The sequence below is a fragment of the Stereum hirsutum genome (assembly GCF_000264905.1).
Source record: "Stereum hirsutum FP-91666 SS1 unplaced genomic scaffold STEHIscaffold_22, whole genome shotgun sequence".
Classification (NCBI taxonomy): domain Eukaryota; kingdom Fungi; phylum Basidiomycota; class Agaricomycetes; order Russulales; family Stereaceae; genus Stereum; species Stereum hirsutum.
In genome coordinates this window covers 111,640-131,931 of record NW_006763152.1, presented here as the reverse complement: position 1 = coordinate 131,931, position 20,292 = coordinate 111,640, and the positions used below count along the sequence as shown (strand labels likewise).

General features: G+C 51.6%; 7 protein-coding genes, 1 non-coding gene and 3 pseudogenes across 11 annotated transcripts; 8 read left to right on the top strand and 3 right to left on the bottom strand.

Annotated features, from left to right (window-relative positions):
- Nucleotides 1-371: 371 nt before the first annotated feature.
- Nucleotides 372-5,453, bottom strand: STEHIDRAFT_143029 (MED14-domain-containing protein; the record flags this gene model as incomplete). The annotated part of the gene is made up of 17 exons (XM_007310844.1): nt 372-1,325; nt 1,387-1,472; nt 1,541-2,091; nt 2,166-2,523; nt 2,580-2,658; nt 2,743-2,945; nt 3,032-3,173; nt 3,259-3,559; nt 3,634-3,722; nt 3,798-3,841; nt 3,907-4,092; nt 4,152-4,292; nt 4,370-4,502; nt 4,564-4,642; nt 4,700-4,791; nt 4,852-4,984; nt 5,245-5,453. 17 exons carry the CDS (start codon nt 5,451-5,453, stop codon nt 420-422), a joined length of 3,732 nt encoding a protein of 1,243 aa, XP_007310906.1. The 3' UTR covers nt 372-419.
- Nucleotides 5,454-5,922: 469 nt separating this feature from the next.
- Nucleotides 5,923-6,763, top strand: STEHIDRAFT_87875 (uncharacterized protein). Its single transcript, XM_007310843.1, has 4 exons — nt 5,923-6,151; nt 6,213-6,269; nt 6,328-6,464; nt 6,517-6,763. The coding sequence occupies exons 1-3, from the start codon at nt 5,944-5,946 to the stop codon at nt 6,438-6,440; spliced, it is 378 nt and encodes a 125-aa protein (XP_007310905.1). The 5' UTR covers nt 5,923-5,943; the 3' UTR covers nt 6,441-6,464; nt 6,517-6,763.
- A 429-nt stretch (nt 6,764-7,192) lies between these two features.
- On the top strand, nt 7,193-9,512 carry STEHIDRAFT_68973 (MFS general substrate transporter; the record flags this gene model as incomplete). The annotated part of the gene is made up of 10 exons (XM_007310814.1): nt 7,193-7,461; nt 7,550-7,665; nt 7,744-7,923; nt 8,001-8,099; nt 8,161-8,197; nt 8,253-8,286; nt 8,341-9,008; nt 9,041-9,042; nt 9,075-9,163; nt 9,273-9,512. 10 exons carry the CDS (start codon nt 7,193-7,195, stop codon nt 9,510-9,512), a joined length of 1,734 nt encoding a protein of 577 aa, XP_007310876.1.
- A 502-nt stretch (nt 9,513-10,014) lies between these two features.
- Nucleotides 10,015-11,617, top strand: STEHIDRAFT_172908 (uncharacterized protein; the record flags this gene model as incomplete). Its single annotated transcript, XM_007310842.1, has 7 exons — nt 10,015-10,069; nt 10,138-10,188; nt 10,254-10,488; nt 10,569-10,677; nt 10,776-10,922; nt 10,993-11,043; nt 11,111-11,617. The coding sequence occupies 7 exons, from the start codon at nt 10,015-10,017 to the stop codon at nt 11,216-11,218; spliced, it is 756 nt and encodes a 251-aa protein (XP_007310904.1). The 3' UTR covers nt 11,219-11,617.
- On the top strand, nt 11,444-11,547 carry STEHIDRAFT_t314. Its single transcript has one exon. It is a non-coding gene; the product is annotated as a tRNA-Asp (tRNA).
- Nucleotides 11,618-12,659: 1,042 nt separating the features above from the next.
- STEHIDRAFT_t315 lies at nt 12,660-12,769 on the top strand (annotated as a pseudogene). The gene has a single exon. The product of its transcript is annotated as a tRNA-OTHER (tRNA).
- Nucleotides 12,770-13,011: 242 nt separating this feature from the next.
- On the top strand, nt 13,012-13,111 carry STEHIDRAFT_t316 (annotated as a pseudogene). Its single transcript has one exon. The product of its transcript is annotated as a tRNA-OTHER (tRNA).
- Nucleotides 13,112-13,337: 226 nt separating this feature from the next.
- STEHIDRAFT_t317 lies at nt 13,338-13,435 on the top strand (annotated as a pseudogene). Its single transcript has one exon. The product of its transcript is annotated as a tRNA-OTHER (tRNA).
- A 190-nt stretch (nt 13,436-13,625) lies between these two features.
- On the bottom strand, nt 13,626-14,491 carry STEHIDRAFT_105946 (uncharacterized protein; the record flags this gene model as incomplete). The annotated part of the gene is made up of 4 exons (XM_007310841.1): nt 13,626-13,655; nt 13,729-13,923; nt 14,035-14,236; nt 14,320-14,491. 3 exons carry the CDS (start codon nt 14,489-14,491, stop codon nt 13,833-13,835), a joined length of 465 nt encoding a protein of 154 aa, XP_007310903.1. The 3' UTR covers nt 13,626-13,655; nt 13,729-13,832.
- A 254-nt stretch (nt 14,492-14,745) lies between these two features.
- STEHIDRAFT_68915 (uncharacterized protein) lies at nt 14,746-15,838 on the top strand (the record flags this gene model as incomplete). Its single annotated transcript, XM_007310810.1, has 4 exons — nt 14,746-14,893; nt 14,948-15,211; nt 15,320-15,386; nt 15,649-15,838. The coding sequence occupies 4 exons, from the start codon at nt 14,746-14,748 to the stop codon at nt 15,836-15,838; spliced, it is 669 nt and encodes a 222-aa protein (XP_007310872.1).
- Nucleotides 15,839-19,433: 3,595 nt separating this feature from the next.
- STEHIDRAFT_68936 (uncharacterized protein) lies at nt 19,434-20,154 on the bottom strand (the record flags this gene model as incomplete). The annotated part of the gene is made up of 3 exons (XM_007310813.1): nt 19,434-19,611; nt 19,740-19,879; nt 20,107-20,154. 3 exons carry the CDS (start codon nt 20,152-20,154, stop codon nt 19,434-19,436), a joined length of 366 nt encoding a protein of 121 aa, XP_007310875.1.
- Nucleotides 20,155-20,292: the final 138 nt, after the last annotated feature.

The following is a 20,292-nucleotide window of genomic DNA, read 5'->3' as shown; positions in this document are numbered from 1 at the left end:
GAATGCATTTAGACATTGCGGCCTCCCTCTCCGTCTGCAGAAGCGACCTTGGAGCGAGTAACTAAGCGTCATCATTACAACGATCCACTCTATCCTGCTTCTGCAGAGTCAGACTATCAGAACGTGCACGTTGGATCCGTCAGTCCTAGGACAATGTATCAGCAGTCATACAATGATTATGTTTCACCCAACCGGTCTTCAAAGCTTCACCACCAGGCTTAAGGGGATGGCCTTGGAGTGCATGGAACAGTAGAAGAAAGGCTCAGTCATTACTCATCCCATGTCTACTAACTTCCGGCGGGTGCACGGCAGAGGAGTCATTGAATGCGTTCTGATCTGAAACCGTCTCATAGTTAGAAAGTAATGCAAGCAATCAAACAATAATAATACAACGTCGACGCCTCCCGTGGCTGGTGGTCTCACTTGACAGCTGCACTAGCTGTAATACCCGAGCCCACACCCTTCCCAGCACCTAACTCCTTCACGATTCCAGCCCAAACCCTACTCCCTATCTCTTTCACATCCTCAATCCCACATACGACACCCACATCCACAACGGCCACTTTCCCCTCTATCCTCGTGCCCTCCTGAGCCTTGACCTCCTTAACAGCGTCCACTAACAACTGTTTCAGCTTCGGAATAGGCTGCAGGAGCAACGCGCTCTCCCTGTCCTTATCAGAGTGCAGGTGCGAGTGCGAATTTGCCTGCGATAGCGCGGACGCCGAAGTCGAGGCCGATAGAGAGGAGGTTGATGTGGAGGAAGACGAAGGCGTCGACAGGAAAAGGGAGTGTGAGGCGTCGAGTATGCCAACACGTCCTCCTTTCATAAGTCTGAAATCGAGGGCGTGTCTCGCTTGCTTCCCACCCTCTACGTTCGTCCTAAAGTCGACTCGCCACCAACCCGCGGCCTTTGGGAAGGTATCCACGTCTGACAACCCTTTCTCCTTCTCTTTCTCTTTGCCCTTCCCCTTGCCAGGAGACGAATCCACGTCCATCGCATCCTTGTCCAATGCGGCGCTCCATTGCTCGACTTCGGCACGGATTCCTTCCAATACTTCCACAACAGGAACCGTATCTCGAAGAACGGACACAAGCGAAGGTAAAGCAGTAGAGAGCCTTCCTTGACGAAGGAGACTACGGAAGAAAGCCTGGGCGTCGGTATGCGGGTTGTATCCTCGAGGGGAGGAGGTTGTTGTAGCTGAAAAGGGAGGCTGGCTATCGGACGTGGCGGTGGAGGGTGTTGATGGGATACGTGAGAAGTGAAGGTTGTACGTTCCGCCGGAGGTACTGAGTTGGTCGGTGCAGGTGATAGATACGGTGTAGTCCTATAGACAAGTATATAATGTAAGTCCGGTCACAACACTGTTAAAGGCTTGATGAACGAACCAATGCATAAGCAAACTCGACAGTCTGCAAATCGAACGACAGAAGCCTGACGTCCTGCCACTGCTTCTCCTTCGCCATCTTCGCGACTGTATACGTATATTCCATCAGTCCTCAACGTTTATTTTTACACAAGAAGACGATGTCGAGTGCTTACCTTCCCTCGCGATCACAACAATCTTCGACACCTTCGCCCATTCCTCCAGGAACTCTGTGACACAACCTTCGACTTCATCCGCCAAAAAACAGACAACCGCCTCATTCGCATCATAAACGATCCTCTTCGACGGCCTAATCACACCTTTCCCCAGCCCAGCTCTCCTCCCCACAGGTTGCTGCACGTACTTCAGTTTCACGCACGTGACGACCTGCGGTGGTGGATCGCCACTACTCCTCGTTCCACCGGAGTAGAATGACATAGAGGAAGACGAAGAAGAGAAGGAAGAGGGTTGGGTAGAAGAGGTGGTGGACCACCAGGAGAGAGGTATTATACGGATATTGGGCATGGCGGCTTCGAATGCCGGCGATCCGGAGAGGATGTCCGAGGATTGGACGCAGAGGGATGGGATTGTGTGTGAGAGGGCGGAATGGAGGTGGTCGAGGGAGGAAGGAAGGGATGAGAGGTTGGTTTGAGCAGAGCTGACGTGGGCGTAAGGGATGCCGCGGGCCTTGAACTGCTTCTCGACTTTGGTGTGGGCCACTCGTGCACTGAATCGAAAATGACGACGACAGTAAGCAAGGGCTGGTAACGCCACAACGAACACAAGAATGGAGCGACTCACCAGCAGTAAGCATAAAGTTCCCTTAGGACCCTCGTCTCGATCCTAAATCGACTCAAAGATGCATCTCCCACCATAGCACCTGGCCCAACATTCTGGCCTTTCGGGTCCAGCGACACTTTCCCGCCTTCACCCTCACCCGCGACTGGTACCTGTGGCGGTTGGCATATCCTCGCGACATCCAACCATCCAATATCCTCCATGACCAAGCTCTGATACATACTATCCGGCACGATCGTAACGTTAATGAGCGCGTACCGGAAGTCGTCATCCGTGACCACGAGGACGAGGTAGTGATTTGGGAAGGGCGTGAGTTGGATGAAGAGTAGACTGCGGGCTGTTGGGCCGAGTTTCGCGAATTCTATGTGGATGGGATGATGTGAGCGTCGATCTTGCAAAGAGACAGGGCGGACAAACCTTCGCGTGAGAAGTTTCTCTGTCTATACGTTTGCATGCCCAAATAATTTGCCTTTTGTTCAGCAAGTTCGACGATGGTCTACCGACACCGACACACAAAGGCGACGTCAATATCTCGTCTCCGTCCTAAGAGAGCAAGGAGGAAGGACAACGAGGGACATACGGTCATTCTGAGTCTGACAAGCGCATCCAGCAACATTGTCGGATTCTCGTTGATCTTATCCGTGATCACCGCATATCTCTGCCCTCGTCCTGCCGCGCCTAAATCGCCCGTATCTCGCAGATTCAGTTCGCCAATTCGGATGTCGATGGTGATGATAACTAGTTCGTCAGCGCAAAGGTGGACGCGGAGAGCCATTTCGTTGTCTGTATTGTCATAGGAGTTATTTATGCCATGCAAGGAGAAGAGAGAGGGAGATGTGATAACACTCAGGAAGGTTGTGTGTGCATACCTTGGGTGGTGAGTATGACAGATCCGGGTGCGGAGAACACGACCATACGCATAAGCCTCGAGTAGATCTCTTTGAGGATTCCTCTTGAGTGCTTTTCGATGACCTTCCTCAACATGCTCTCCAGATCCAAATCATCCGCATCCTATATCGGCCAATCAACCAAGCAGCCACTAATCAGTATCTGAGGGTAACAATTCCATGAGATTCCCCGGAGGAGGTTCACGCACCACAACGACCTCCTTCTCCATCAACACGGCATCCTCCCTCGGAATCCTGTCCACCCCTAACGCCGTAACCTCCGGCTTCCAAGTAACTTCCCACATCATTCCCTCTACCTCATCCGACGGTTTCCTCCCCAGTCTCGCCTTCAACTTCGTCTTTTCCTGGATCTCGGCAAGAACACGAGACCGTGGTGAACGTCGCGGTGCTGGAGAGGAGACAAGCGAAATGGTAAGGGTTCCGCCGTGTGGTGGGAGTTTCGCGGGTTTGATGCGGGGGGCATTGGGACCCGTAGGTAGCGGTTTGCGGCTACGGAAAGGGGTGGAAGGGAAGGGGGGATGTCAGTAGTGCAGAGAGCTCTTGGTAAAGGATGGGGGGCGTACATCCAGTATGTGATGGTCAGTGTCTTACGATCCCTGCTCATCACCACCCTCAAGAAGTCGGCCCAGCCTAGCGATCGTAGGCGCTCAGCCTACAAAAGCATCCTCGCGCCATCAGTCTCGTCCCTCACGCCGGTCACACATCCTTGCCAGAAGGAACTACTCACCTGGTAGCAAAGGATCTCAAGTTGATACGACATCGACATGATCTCTGCACATACAGTCAGTTTCGCTTCGTCAGTCTAGCACTGTCCAAAGATTATGCGAACAACTCACGAAGGAAGTTATACACCCGTATAAGCGGTGAGTCGATAACTCCTTCAGGCAGTTGTGGTCGTGGTGGAAGTTCAACACCCGGCGGCAGCTGTAAGTCTTGTGAGAATGGTAAATAATGACCTAGTTGCGAGTCCGCTTCATTGGTCAAGTGTTGTTTCAGAATCCCGCTTGGTATTCGAGGAAACTCTGTGCGCAAGATTATAGGATGAGGAATATGCAAAGAAACCAGAGAAGATATGGTATACCCTGCATGCCAGTGTGATCACCCCCGACATTGAAGAGAAACTCGACGTGCACGAAGAACCACCCGTCATTCTTCTTGCCTCCCTGTAAAGACAGGGAACACTCGAATAGCTTCGGAACGGTGAAGAATACCCGGCCGTCCGCTGTAGCGCCATTGTCAGCATCACGAGCTTCGCATAGATAGCATTCCCAGTTCGGAAGGGAGAACAAAAGCACAAACCTATTCGATACCTCGACATCTCAACAGGTACAAGTTCCTGCATCCGCAGTCGATACCGGATGAGAGCCTCTATATCAGACATTGTCTTCGCCACTTCCGCGTCTGTGAGAGGTGTCGGTGGTATGATGAAGCTCTGAGGGTAGTCGCAGCGCGATGTCAGCTTCTACCGAGATGGAGAATGGGGGTGGGCCCACCTTGATTGCTGAAGGTAATCGTCGATACGACCCAGTCGTCAGTACGTCCAGAGATGTTAGGAGGTCGTGATTTCGTAGTCTGTTTAACGGCATTGGTCTGAGCTCTGAGCCACTAGTGTGCAAGAATCAGGCATACCGTGATGGATCCAGTTGGTTCCTTGCGTTTTTGATAGCCTCGATGGCATGCTCGAACTGCTGATTTTGAGTCATCAAGAACGCTGTAATATTCTATTCGAGACCATCTACTGTCAAAAATAACTGCTAGCTGAGGGACAGTAGGAGACCTACCATGCATTTCTGTACAATGTCAGCATCTCTTGACCATTTGGCCACGGCGTACAGTTTAACGATTTGTTTTTTCCAGTGGACCACGAAATCTGCTATTTTTCGTTTTCGAGCGGTGTCCGACATCCCAGGTAAGCTAGATATAGGATCAAAGGTGTCAGTTGTGAACAATATCTGCAGGTATGATCATGTTGTGATGTCTCGGACGTCATAATATCTTACGCCACCCAAAACTTGTGCCACAGCGACACCTCAGTCCAACTCACACACAAGTTCCGAGTTCAACTGGACAGGGCAAGTTTGCATGTTGCATGTAGGGATCCAAAAAGGAAGAACATATATTGCACGGCGCACGCATTCATGAAGAGGCCAGAATCCGAAGTGAACAAGACTCACGTTTCAGCCATCTCGCTCAACTCGGCATAGCATGCTTGGACCACTCGCTGGACCAAATCTCCCAGCGGGAACTGACCATCCCAGACCATAGGCAGTTCCCTCTCCAGCAACTCTATTGGTGGTTCATGCTCGTCGAAACCATTTGTGTGGGGTAGCAGCCCGTCAATCAGGAAGTCTTGGGGCAGAGATGGCGGTGTCGATTGTGACATGGGTTGCTGGGATGTGGTGGCGGTGAGATTGGTTCCATTGAGAGTCATATTCAGGTATTCTCAGCCAAAGAGCTCGTCTCAGCTAACGAACTGGAGTTGGGAAGCAAGGATACGGCCTGAGAGTCCTCAGTCCGACAAAACACTCTGTCCGCGCAAGGCAAGCGTCTATCTCAATGGCAGAAGAACTATATAGTCATTAGATCAATTGTACATTTCCTGTACACCTATTAGTCCTCGTACCAGCTATATCCCGTTGGTGTGTTATCGTAGGACAGGCCAGGTGTAGAGGATGGTGGAGGTCAAGAGCAAGTTTGTAACGAACCTGTATCATTACGGCTGTGGGACTCTGGCCTCGGGGCCCGGCAACCCGGCTCAAGCTCAAGGGCTTGCGCCACAGACGCGTCGCTGACCTCAGCAAACCTCCTTTATCCCCAACCACAACTTGACTGAGACACGATAAATCCTGTAGGCAACGTGCACGAGAGTAATTATGGCCCATCCAAAAGCATCGTTACGCGCCTCACACATTACCGGAGGCTCTCAGTCGCAAGCTCCAAGCGCAGCAGCTTTGTCGCGGCTCAGCGAGAAGAAGAAAGAATACGATGCGGTATGCGCACTCGATCGCGCCAGTGCTATGTTCGTGAAGCGGATTGAGGGCCTGAGCGCAGACTGTGATGTTATGGCTGATGCTGGGATAGGTGACAATTTTTGTTTCGCTTTATCTATCGGTTCTTGGTGCTGATACTACCATGACCAAAGTGCACGGCCAGGTTCTCGCGCAGTGGCCCCAGATGTTCAAGATTCTGGAGACTTTCTGTAAGTCAAACGTACCGAACACATATTCGATGAAATCTTCTGACCGAAGGATTTTAAGTATCCACCAGGGAACAGATACGTGAAGAGGAGGAGGACGTTCCAGCGCCACCCGCAGGGGAACGCCTTGTTCGTGTCCCCATGGATGAGATACAGACTGACAATCAGCGCTAGGAAGCTACTTCATGCTCCATCATTGTAAGACCGAATTTATGTCGCAAACTTTGGTATCGCTCACTTAACTGTTTAGACCCGCGTTTCGGAATAGATAGAAGTCACGAGACGCGCTCCTCCAACCTCGCCCAGTGCTCTGAATCCTAAGTGGTCATCATCAGCGAGAAGAACCTTCCACGAGGAGAGAGATCTTCTCCTGCGTGAGCTAGTCGCCATGCACATATGCCGAGATGTATACGCACTGGACGATGTCAGATCGCATGTTCGTGTACGCTAATGAACGATCGACACCTGTCGACCTTTCTAAGTGTAGGCCTTTTGAGGAACAAGGACACATGTTTATTGATGTCTTTATCTTCCTATCTACGTGGATTGCCCCAAGTCTTTCGCGCCGTCGTCAATTGATCTCTTTACTATCGCACCCGCTCAGGGTCACTCGCTACCTCGAACCCTCTGCCCAGCGGTGTCCGACTCCGATTCTCGCCGCGTTCGCACCCTTCTCAGCGCTTCTTCTTCGGTTTTGGGTGGTTTTGGGCCATGTTCCGCCTCTATGCCCATGCTTTCATCCACTCGGACCCGGTTTACACAACGCATCCACGCTGTCGCGACGTTTCGTCGACATTATTGGAACGGAAGTGGAATCGAAGCAGACAAATTGTGACTCGACGTGCGGATGCCCTGTAATATAAAGCTTGCCTCAAAGTAGGAATGGTCGAGCAACGCGTCTTGTTCAAGAGGAGCCCTTTGTCAACATGCCCGTATCAGAGCATGTCATCAAATCGAGCCTAAAAGCCATTGAAGAACCCACATCTGCACATAGTGTTGCGCATGCACCAGTTGTGGGCGAGCCCTCCACCAGTATTGCGCCGATACCGCAAAACGATTCACGATTGATCTCTCGTCGCAGTTCTACTGCTCACGGACGCCTGTCTACTGATAGCGAAGGACATCACAGGAGTATCTTCACACACGGAGAAAAATGGTTCATCGTCGCGATTTGTGGGTTTGCTGGGACTTTCAGGTTAGCTGTTGTATTCATCTTCTGCGCAAATACTACTCTTGGAGTCGAACTGATGGACCTTAACCGTTCGGTCCTTCATGTACACTAGTCCCCTCACCTCAAACATCTACTTCCCCGCTCTTCCAACTCTAGCTTCTCAATTCAACGTCTCCGTCGAGCTCATCAATCTTACCATAACAGTATATATGGTCATGCAAGCCGTTGGTACGTCCTCCCCTCCCTGCTCCCTCGTCACTCGAGGACGTACTAACAAACACTTCAACTTGCCGAACGTATGAATAGCCCCGAGCTTCTGGGGAACCTTTGCGGACCACTACGGCCGCCGTCCCTTCTTCCTCGCCTGCATGCTCGTCCTCTGCCTAACCTGCGTCGGACTTGCGCTCGTGCCGACGAATGCGTATTGGTTGTTGATGCTGTTGAGATGTGTGCAGGCTGCAGGCTCGGCGAGTACGATTGCCCTCAGTGAGTTCGTTGCGTTGTTACAATATATGGCTTCGGCATTCAGACCTGGCCTGACATGGATGATTTCCATCGCGCAGGTGCAGGCGTAGTGGCGGATATATCGGAGCCACATGAGAGGGGGACGTTCTTTGGGTTTATGGGGATTGGACCTATGGTGGGTCCGTGTCTTGGGCCAAGTACGTTGGCCGCGTCAATATTATATCTAATAATGCACTTATACCGACCCAATGCCTTCAGTTCTCGGCGGTGCACTTTCACAAGGTCTTGGGTGGCGGTGCGTTAGCTCGTCAGGTTATTTCGTTCAAGTCACTCACTGCGTCGTTGTTTAGATCGATATTCTGGTTCTTGGCTATCGCATCTGCGGTGTGCTTTCTAATTCTTCTGCTATAGGTGCCCCTCTTATCATCCTTGTTTAAGCTGTTGATTACTCGGACACCCAGATTCCTACCCGAAACTCTCCACTCAATCGTGGGTGACGGAAGCACCAAACCCTCCGCAATCTACTGCCCCCTCATCCCTCTTGTAGGTCGGCACCGGCAGCGTCCCCTCAGATCTGCACCACAACCCCCTTCCCATGACTCTAAGCCTAAAAAGCCTTTCACAAACCCTCTCAAGGCCTTTACCCACCCCGACATCGTCCTCATCCTACTCTACACCGGCATAATCAACGCAGCCTCCTACTCCGTCTCCGCCTCTATTTCCACCCTCTTCGTCACTACTTATCCTTGGCTGAGTCAGACGGACCTGGGGCTAGTTTTCTTGGCGATGGGAGGGGGGATGATGGCGGGCAGTGTGGCGGTGGGCAGGTTTTTGGATTGGGAATACGGTAGGGTTGGAAGAGCGCTGGGTAAGAAAAAAGAGACCGATAACAATGAAGGAAAAGAGGCTATAGGAGCTGTTAGCGATGATGCAGGACGTGGAGACAGGCGTAAAGAAGTTGAAGCGGGGTTCCCGATCGAAAAAGCCAGATTGAGGACCATGCCGTTCATCCTCATGACTTTCATCGCTTGCGTTGTCGGATACGGCTGGTGTCTCCAGGCCAAGGTCAATATGGCCGGACCGCTGCTACTTCAGATTGTCGGCACGTCCATATATTTATTCGCGGGGTCTCTATGAGCGGTGAATAACCCGCTGCCTGATGACGTTTATAGTAGGTTTCATGGTCATGGCTCAGATGAATACCGCGCAGATCCTTCTGGTGGATCTTTTTCCGACCCAAGGCTCAACTATCACTGCCTGCGTAAGCGCATCTACTCATGTCCTCCCGCCTTCAATCCGCTGCCTTCATCCGATTGCATCCTCCATATCTTCGGATTATCACATCTGACTCTGATACTCTAATCACGTAGAACAACCTAGTTCGCTCCTCCCTCGGCGCCGCATTCGTCTCCGTCATCGACCTCATTCTCACCGCTCTCCACGGTCCAGGATGGACCTTCGTTCTCATCGCTGGAATATGTCTTGTGGTGGGAGGCCCAGTTTTGGCGATTGAGATGAAGTGGGGGCCGATCTGGCGGGAGAGACGGCGGAGGAATTCCATAGCCGTTGTGACGGACGTGGAGAAAAGGGAGACCGAACAGGAGGCTTGAGAGACTATGCTTGGATTGGTATATGGGTGGCGTAGTTAAGGCGGACTTTCTCAGAGTCTAATCTCTTCGACAAAGGCTTGCGGTTTGCTCGTGTCGGACATAAAAGTATTCAACTACTTTGTTTATTTTATTTCTCTGCACTTAGGACAAAGGACCGAGTCATCTTCTTTGTTCTTTTTCACGTCGTACTGCTTCGCTGTTTGGTCTTGATAGGTCCCTGGTAGTACATCGGACTAGTACACGCAGTTTGTCTTCTGGTGCTTGAAGTCTTCCATCTTGCGCGAGAGCGGGGTTCGACTCCTCGCCAGGGAGTAGGAGTCCAAACGCTCTCTTTTGTCTCCACTTTGAGCAGTCTCGTCCAGTGGCACCATTGTGTGGCCCGCCCCGGGCAATTCCGTGTGGAAGCAAAAGTAGCGGAAACTTCCGCGGAGCTCAGTTGAGTAGATGAACTACTTCGAACCATTCTCTCAGTGTGATACCATCTTGAACCTGAACTGCTGATATGGCCATCGCTTCAAACATCGAGATTCGTCTTGTTGATCCCAAGAATATAAGCGGTGAGTGTAATATCTTCTGTCAATTGGCACACCCACTCAATCCGGCGCCATGACCATCATCGTTCCAGACGCCCAAATCCAAGACGCCACAAACGTGTGGATCGAAGCCTTCCAAGACAGTACGTTCAAAATATACCACACCTATCATCCTCGAGACCCTTGGATCTCATCCACCATCCTGCAGATCCCCTCTTTCGAGCCTTAACGAACGCCGACGCATCTCTCTATACCCGCTACATGCATTCCACCCTCCTCGCAGCGCTCAATGATGGTCAAGTCTACTTCGCCACTTCTCCCTCCTCCCCCGGCACTGGATTTGACGCAGCATGCGGTGGCAGCGCTAGTGCTAGTAAAGACAGGTTGATTGGCGTGGCGGCGTGGTACCCTCCTGGAATGGCTCCGGGCTTGTTGGTGGCCCCGTACGTTCGGTATCTCTTCGCGAACGATCGAAAGTGGAGTTTCAATTCCTCCGTAATACTAACCAGATGTCCATATGTAGCGATGATGGCGATGCTCTTGCAGAAAACTCCAAAACGAAAATCGATGACGGCTTTGAGACACTATTCGCGGACTTCCCGCCCCAGCATCATACATGGTGGTTTGAATATGTTCGTCCCCCTCTCTGATGACCCTCCCCCTCCCTCTTCCATTCCAAACATACGGTGTATATTATCGTACTGAATGTGTGGCCGTTGGACACGACCAGTTTATCCCGAAGAAGAAATCACATACCTCTCTTACGCTCGGTAAAGATGGCAAACAAGCGTCCTGGAACCTCCAGATGATAGGTGTACGACCGGAAGCACAGAGACGAGGCGTGGCGAGACAGTTAATCGAATTCGTATACCAGAATGTGGGCGCCGATCATCTTGTAATCATTGAAAGTGAAGCATGAGCTGACTGGTATCGATACATTGCGGCAGGTTGCGAAATCCGGAGAGAAATTTTGTTTGGAGACAGACGAGGAACCGACGGTATGTTCCACTTCTGCTGGATCCGAGTCAAACTTCAGACTGCGGAATGACTAATGATGTGACGCAGGTCGAAGTCTACAAGAAACTCGGATTCTCCATCGTCGGTGAGCCCGAAGAATATCACAGCCCAGTAACCGACTTCAAAATTTGGGTCATGGCTAGAACGAAGGATTGAGGCATCATGACGACGATACCTGTGAGTGATGATCAGCCTAGGTATACGAGTCTAATAAACAATACACTTCCTCCCAAATCACCCACTCGCCGTTATGGTAGTCCCAGGTGAACAAAGCGTCTCCAGTGGCGTAGGGCTATCCCGAAGTGGCTCATAAAGCAAGAGACGAGACAAAGCAACGACCGAAGTCAGATGAAAAACAAAAAAAGACCAGGGTAAGAGAGGTCCCTGGTAGTATATCGGATCAGTACACGCGCCTGTCATGAACCGTCACCCCTTGCGTCCATAGACGTTCGCGCGAGAGCGGGGTTCGACTCCCCGCCAGGGAGCCATGTCGTGGTTGATATGTACTTTTGTGGGATCGTCGAAGTATGTCTTCGAAGTCTAACTATTTATTTTTTGAAATGCAGTGCGAGTGGAACGTGGGTAATCAGTGGCACGATGCGACCCAAACCTACTCGCGCCATCATCCTTTCATGCATCACAGCGCCACCCAAAGCCAAGATACCCAAAAGAAAGGAATCCTCTTCCTCCCCATCTCCTCGGTAGTATACCGGCAAATACACGCGTACAATGTTACCATACCGCGGAGTACATTGAACGTGAGGGCGGGGTTCGACTCCTCGTCGAGGAGCTGCTTGGTCGGGCTTAGTCAATGCAACTTTTTGGAGAACGTTCTGTAGCAGTCCATGGCCACTCATCATCCATCCACCCACCGCAACACCACCCAAAGCCTCGAGACCGTCCGAGAAGGAAAAAATCCTCTTCTTCCCCATCTCTCCGGTAGTATACCGGCAAATACACGCGTACAATGTTATCATACCACGGAGTACAATGAGCGCGAGAACGAGGTTCGGCTCCTCGTCGAGGACCTGTCTCAACGGCTCCTTGCTCGAATGTAATTTTTGAGTGATGACGTGTGGTAGTCCGGAGTGTTGGTAGGACTTTGCATCTGTGACAAAGGACATATCGACCTAGAAATGAGGAAAAATTGCCTGTAAGGGGTTACTCACGCGATGGGACCGTAACCTACTCACGCCACTGATCATCCACCACAGTGCTACCCAAGGCAAAGGAAGCCTCTTCCTCACTATCCCCTCGGTAGTATACCGGCAAATACACGCGTACAACTTAAATGTCTTACACAGGACGACAGTTCAATGCGAGAACGAGGTTCGACTCCTCGCCGAGGAGCTATCTGCGACTCCAAGTTAAACGCAGTTAATGCAATTTTTGCGGGATGTTCTGTGATAGCCTCAAGTCTCGCCATTTCTATGGATCAACTCGGTATGGATTGGCCATAGGACATGTGGACCTAGGCATGGCAAAAATGTGGTCAGTCGCGCGATGCGATCCTAACCTACTCCCGCCACTCACCATCGATCACCACGCCACCCAAAGCCGCGATACACAAAACAAAGGAGCCCTCTTCCTCTCTATCTCCTCGGTAGTATACCGGCAAATACACGCGTAAAATGTGTGGGCCTCCATAACAATTTATATCTTCACAGCATTGAACGCGAGAACGAGGTTCGACTCCTCGTCGAGGAGCTGCATGATTAGAACGAGTCATTCCTCAATGCAATTTTTGAGGGACGACATGTGGTATGACGGAGTGTTATTGTCAAAAGGCAAAGGATTTGAGTTGCAATTGTCGACCTATGCATGACAAGAAGAAAAAAGCGCCATCTAAACGGTCAATCGCGCAACACGACTCACGCCACTCACCTTCCATCACACCGACAACCCAAAGCCTCGACACCCAAAACAAAGGAAGCCTCTTTCTTCTCATCTCCTCGGTGGTATACCGGCCAATACACGCGTGCAATATGTGTTGGGTCGATTCCATGGCTTTGTGAACGCGAGAACGAGGTTCGACTCCTCGTCGAGGAGCTTGGCAGTTTTTCCTATGGCGCCACATTTTGTGAGGGACGGTACGTGTACGTAGTATGACGGAATGTTATTAGAGCTTATTCCAAGACAACGTAGACATGAAAGATATGGAGCGTGCGTGCGGACCTAGATATGAAAAAAACATCCCGCGGCCTGGTTGGCTCGCGCCACACACCGTCCATCAAAACGTCACCCAGAAGTCAAAGGAAGCATGCAAATACCCATCTCCTCGGTGGTATACCGGTCAATACACGCACGATATGTTCCCAAAGTTCGAATGTGAGTATTGAACGCGAGAACGAGGTTCGACTCCTCGCCGAGGAGCTGCATAGTCCCTGACGGAGAAGTTTTTGAGGGACGTTCTGTGGTAGCCTGAAGTACTGTCGTAACAAAGGATGTGTCGACCTGCACATATGAGATCAAGAATGTGGCCACCACGGACTAACTTACATACGCCACAACCACACTTGGAAAGTGAAGTCGAGGCTTTGATTTCATAAAAGCAGAGGGGGCGGTTGATAGCAATGCATTTAAATCGATTTACCTTCAGTTGCAAAACCAAGCGTATCAGTTGGAGCAAAATTGCAGGAACTTTAGGATCGTGTGGAAGAACTCACAGTATATTATTCTACGAAAGCATGTGGCCCACAATCCATGAACGAAACGACGCAGAAGCCCAACTCACTAAGAAATGACCTCACCAGAGACTCGAAGAACCAGATCACTCAATAGTTGCCGACTGTATCGATCCGACTCGTAAAGCCTCCAGTGTTTCTGCGTCCATCGGCGGTGGATAATCCTTTATAGGCTCCCTATCGCACATCCACCACCGCATCAGCACACTCGTTTCCAGACCCAACAACCTCCAGCCAACCCAAGAACATCCCCAGGTCTCGAAATGTGGTAGAGAGAAAAGAACTCACCCCCTAGCCTCCCACACATTCTCACTACTCACCCCCGTCCTCCGTCTCGCCCACCACTCCGCCCTCCTCTGTATCCACACCTCCCTTTTCTCATCCGGCTCTAGCCGCGCTATCGACATGCAGAATTTGAAGTCTTGGAGTTTGGTGGTGCAGTTTGCGGATTGGCCGTAGCGCCAGAGGGAGCGGAATTGGTTGCCGAGGACTGGGGAGGTCGTATGTCATTGGAAGGAGTTGAGAATGAGGTGTTAGATGTGGAGGGAAAGATGGACAAGAGAGTGAACGCACGGTTGCACTTCAAGAAATCGTCAAAGACGGTCATGCAACCTGGGATATCCTCAGGTGTGGGGTGCATCTTTCGTAGACGGTCTTCTTCCTGGCGGACGATGGCTTTGAATTGTTCTGGAGGTACTGATGACGATGAGGAAGACGAAGGTGTGGATGTGGATGGTGTGCTCATTTTTGGAGAGGATGAATGGATGAATGAGTCTGTTTGGAGTGTAGGTTGGACGGGGACGGGTTCGTGGTGGCACAAAACGCGAACTTTCGAAGGACGCGTTTGAATTTGGATCTATCGGGCCGGTGCTCCCGTAGCAGTTCATATTGGAGGGATTGTGGCCCAACTTCAGCTTTAACCGTCATCATTCTGCTCGTCGTCTATACCAGCCTTAGCCCATAAGTATCTTAACAATTCATATAACCCTGATGCCTGGGATGCCACCCCGAATAAAACTCGTCACATTCGACGCCCTTCACACACTCATAACTCCCCGTCTGCCCATCGCCGTCCAATACGCACAGACATTCGAGCCGTATCTCGGGCCACTCGATCCTAAGTTGTTAAACTTGTCTTTCAAACGAGGTGCGATACCTATCCATCGTACCGCTGGAATCACTTGAACCAATAGGCCCGTAGCTTTGAAAGACCTCCAGAAATCCAAACCACTCTATGCCTCACCCTCACCCTCACCCTCTCCCTCTGGCACCTCCGAGCCATCATCCCAGAATGCGAGCCCAGATCCGACATCCTGGTGGACCGAAATAATCCGCCGTACCGCTCTCGGCGCCCATGCATCCCCAGCTCTCGTCTCTCAACATTTGCAGAGTATCGTGCCGGTGCTGATGAAAAGGTTTAGTTCGGACGAGGGATATATGTTGTTCGATGATGTTGTGCCTTCTTGTGAGTTTTTCTTCTTGGTGAATTAGCTGTGGGGAGAGGTGTATGGGTTAGGGGAAGGAGAAGGAGAGGAGAAGGGGATAGGAACGAGCGGAAGCTGATGATGGATAGTGCAGGAGTTGAAGCGCATGGGCGTGAAGACGGGGATCATCACGAATGCTGATTCTAGGATACGTGAGTGCTATTGATTACTATCCTCCTCGTCTTCCTCTCTCCTCTGATCTCTCTCCCTCCGTATATATCTGTTTTACCCCCGGTATCTTCTATCCTCCCCTCCGCATACGCCACACACCCCTCTCCCTCTCCCTCCCTCTTGTAGTCCAAGTCCTCTCCTCCCTCAACCTCCCAACCCACCTCTCTTCCTTCTCCTCCTCTTCCCCCTCTCCATCGCCCAATGCCACGACGAATACACCTCGACCATCAAACGCCCAAGATAAAAGCCCCGAACAGGAACAGCCCCTAATCCTCGTCTCCGAACTCCTCGGCATTGAAAAACCCTCACCACGCATCTTCGAGTTAGCATGTACGCTCGCGGGCGTAAAGCTAGAGGAGGGGCTACATGTTGGTGACGAAGTCGACGCGTGCGTTTATCTCTCCCTCATCGTTCCTGCTCGCACTCTATGTGGCTGAACTCAAACTTAATGTACACAACTGAACTGAACTTAATGACTTGCTCGTCGAAGTGATTACCTCGGCGCACGTCATTCCTCAAGCCAAGGCATGCACGCCCTCCTACTCCTACGCCCAACACACGACAGACCAACCCAGCCCTCCGAAGAGGGCATGAGTAAGTTGGTGGAGCGAGGTGTGAGGAGGGAGGACATGGTGTGCGGGTTGGGGGAGGTCGTGAGGCGGGTTAGGGATTTCAATAACCATGAGAGGTGAGGTGGACGGGGATGGGAGCTGAGATGCATGGGGATGTGAGGGTGATGGGTGGATGTGTGGATGTGTGGGTGGGGATGCGGATGCGGATGCGAGGGTAGGACGGGTGGACGGGTGGTTGGGTGGGTAGATGAGATAGGGGATGCGAAGGGGACCGGAGATGTGTAGGTTTATTTACGGATTTTGATTCTTTGTGTCCATGGACAGCGGAAGCAGGTACTGAGGTAGCCAGGGCGCGAAACCAACGGTAGAGGAAAAGTCCGCGAACGATTGAGAGTCGGGAGTGCGGGAATGATGCTAGCGGGACCAGGAAGGACAAGCGAGGTGAGAGACCTGGAGTGGAAGAACTAGTATAGATGGTCGAGGAAGAATTGGAAACGTTCCTCTATCTCGCAGATATTTTGAGCACGTTACAGAGTGTCAGGGAAGACGTGGCGGGGATGGGATGGGGGATGAGGGTGCGAGGAGGGCGACTGGGGCAAGAGTGGCGAGCGAGTTCGTTATTGGGAGGATGGGAATGGGTGCGGATGAGGGAGAGGAAGAGGACGAGGATGAAGAGGATAGGGCTGGAGTCGTAGACATTCAGAATAGGGATGCGGGAGAGAAAGAGGAGGAGAAGGAGAAGGCACAAGGTTAAAGAAAGAAAGCTCAGTGATTTGAGTAGTGTATATTATTTGGGTTGTTTGCATTGGTTGGTCTACTTGTTTCGCGCGGGCCACCCGAGGAACGGTGAACATGCAAAATATTGGACATGGTGCGAATCGAACTCGCGACCCCTGGGGCCTACCATCACACTTTTCCAGGATAAGTAGGACAAGTGACACGAGTCTCTGTGGCACAGGTGGCCCTTAACATTTCTTTTTTCTACAGAGCTGTCAATCACTTCCGAAACACCTGTAAATCAGCTGAGTGTATCCGTACTGCGACTCTGTCGACTTCAGGATAGATTATGCAGCGCATAACAACAGTATTCCGTGCGTCCAAATAGTGCTTTACCTTGCTTGAAGGTCCTTCCTACCCCCGTAATTGCTCAGAATCGTCCCGGAAATAAACAAGGACAAACAGCGGACTTATTATGTGGCACCAGTGTGTGGCGTCGCAGAGGGTCTGACCGCTACCTTCAGACGTGACTGCAGCGATTCAAATGCAGACGTTGATGTTGACGAATTAGTCTCGCGCTAGACGGATAACTTGCCGTCAGATGCAATGATGGCCCATACCGTTCGCCGCTGACATTTGGGTTCATCCGACTCTGCTTTGCCTTGGAGGAATCTCGAGTCAACTTGACTGGATCACAGAATGTTGACAGTGACTGGGCCCGCCGGGCACGGCGTAAGCACTCCCAATCCCGTTCAAGAACATGCGGTATAGAGCAGACCAGAAGTGCTTGTGCAAGTTATTTATCAAGCAAGGTGGCTGCTGCCGAAGGTAGCGCTCCCCCAGTATATACCCTGGGGCCTAATAATAGTCACCCCCGGGTGGTCGGCCATCTGGCTACGTGGTATCAGCACAGCAGTCTGATATGCACGTCCACCTTTGTCAATGCGTGTAGGCCACGGGTTCGCCCCCCTATGACCACGCCAAAAGGTGTCTCGAGCCTTTGGAGGGCGATGTGTATCTGGGATACGTTCTGCTGCCTCTGTCGCCGCTTTTTGATTCAGTTACTACGAGAGGGACTGGTCTGCTGGTTCTTTTGGGAGGTCGCCTTTTTTGTTGACGAGTGCGGTTCAGCGTGGGAAGAAGTGTGATGGTAGGGGTCGCGAGTTCGATTCGCACTGTGCGCAATGTATCGCAACTTCATTATCGATATTTCTGTTGCAATTCCCTGAGACCACCAATGATGTATAACAATATTTAAATATTTCAGTCATGATACACAATTTTTACAGAGCACAGAGCACGGGCAGTTACCCGTTCAAAATTCAGGAAAAAGAGATGCCACGGGCCACCTGTGCCACAGAGACCGCTCAATTCCTACCCTTCGGGCCTCTGCCCATAGTAAACACTCTATATAATTGGGTATTATATCTGAGGTATGCATGTATCATTTTTCACTATCTCTTCCGTCAGGAAATTGAACCAGAAACGTCGACAGAAAATCTTTGGTACATCGCGCGCTGTGCGAATTGAACTCGCGACCCCTACCATCGCACTTCTTCCCACGCTGAACCGCACTCCCAAAATAGCCGTCAACAAAAAAAAAGGCAACCTCCCAGAAAACCTAGCAAACCCGTCCCTCTCATACCAACTGAATCAAAAAGCGGCGACAGAGGCAGCAGAACGTATCCCAGATACACATCGCCCTCCAAAGGCTCGAGACACCTTTTGGCGTGGTCATAGGGGGGCGAACCCGTGGCCTACACGCATTGACAAAGGTGGACGTGCATATCAGACTGCTGTGCTGATACCACGTAGCCAGATGGCCGACCACCCGGGGGTGACTATTATTAGGCCCCAGGGTATATAAGCACTATTTGGACGCACGGAATACTGTTGTATGTGGTGCAGAATCTATCCTGAAGTCAACAGAGTCGCAGTACGGATACACTCAGCTGATTTACAGGTGTTTCGGAAGTGAGTGGCAGCTCTGTAGGGAAAAAATGTCAAGGGCCACCTGTGCCACAGAGACTCGCGTCACTTTCTTTTGAACTTTTACGACTCGCATGCAGAAAGTCAGTCGGCTGGCGGGGTGTGCAAGATGCTGTAGGATGTTTCCGAACATCGCAGTGCACCGCTGGCGCAGATCGGTATAGATCCTCCCAATGACGACTGTGAGCAATGCAGACCGAGAGTCGTATGAATTAAACGAAGCATATATAAACAGCACTCGCCTACCCACCACCCCTCACGAACATCCATAAATCAAGCGTTAAACGTTAAACCCTCCTCCCCATCCCCCCACCACTAACACTCCCACTAAACTCCGCCCCCGTGCCCATCCCCACCCCGCCCACACCCCTCCCACCCATCCTCATCGACGGCGGCAACGTTGCCGCGCCCGTCGTAGCCGCTCCTCCAGCTCCCCTACTTGCATAACCTTGTGACGAGCCAGACGAGCCCGCATGCGACGAGGGTTCCGACAGCGCGTCGTTGTAGGACTGGAAGAACGGCGAGGAAGGGAGCTCGACGGGCGGGACGGGGAACGCGGCGGAGGGGTATTCGTAGGTGTTTAGGGAGGCGGTGGCGGGTGGGGCGAGGGTGCGTTCGCGTCGGCCGGGGCCTGAGGCGCCGAGGTCTGTTTGGTGACCGTTGTTGCCGTAGACAAGTTCAGTGGTGTGGTAGGGAGTCGGTGTTTGGTGCGTGGGTAGGATTTGAAGGGACGAGAGGGTGGTGAGTAGGGATGTTAGGAGGAAGAATGAAGGAGAAAGGAGAAAGGAGAAAGAAGAGACGAACCGATCAGCTCTTCGGGTCGTTCGCCCATTTTGATGACCGTGCTCCGGATGACGCGAGGATCTTTCCTCAGGATGGAGCTCAGGCTCTTTTGTGACTTGGGCGAGGCGTCGAAGGACATCGTCCAGTAGCTACAGACGTGTGCGTGGAATCAGCGTGAGTCGACGAACATGGTTGTAGTCGAGGAACATGGTCGAGGTACACAATAAAGCGAACAGGGTTGAATGGCATGGAAATAGGAGGAAGGAAGAACACGCACTCTCCATGCTCGAAAATCTGCTTATGCCGCCTCATTCTCTGCGGTAGCGTCTGTGTTCCCATGTAGTTCAACGAACGCACGACTCCTCCATTATCTAGAATCTGTAGCGCCGATTGGCGGACGAGTTCTTTGATGTGGATCTACATTCGTGTATAATGAGAATCGATGCCGTGTTGAGTTGGGGTGTGGAGGGTGGGTGGGGATGCATGGGAGGAGAGGGTTGAGGATATCCGGAGGAAGAGCGAATGGACAAGTCAGCACTGATAACATTCCCAAAGCTCAGACTCTCATGTAAATGCAACTATCTCTCCGACTCCATATGTATTTCCTCCAGACCGAAACATCCTAGCCAAAGAAAAGTACTCACGTATTGCGGGTTGTGCGCCGCGATGACGAGTATATTGTAGAGCGGCATAATTTTATCCCCTGGTTCCTCCTCAAATATAAGAAGCAATACGTGTCAAAATCAAGGGTTCAGAGAGGTTCAGAGATTATGGGAAGCTGAAGATGGAGAGGGAAGGAGATGGAGAGGATGAGGATGAGGGGGAGGAGG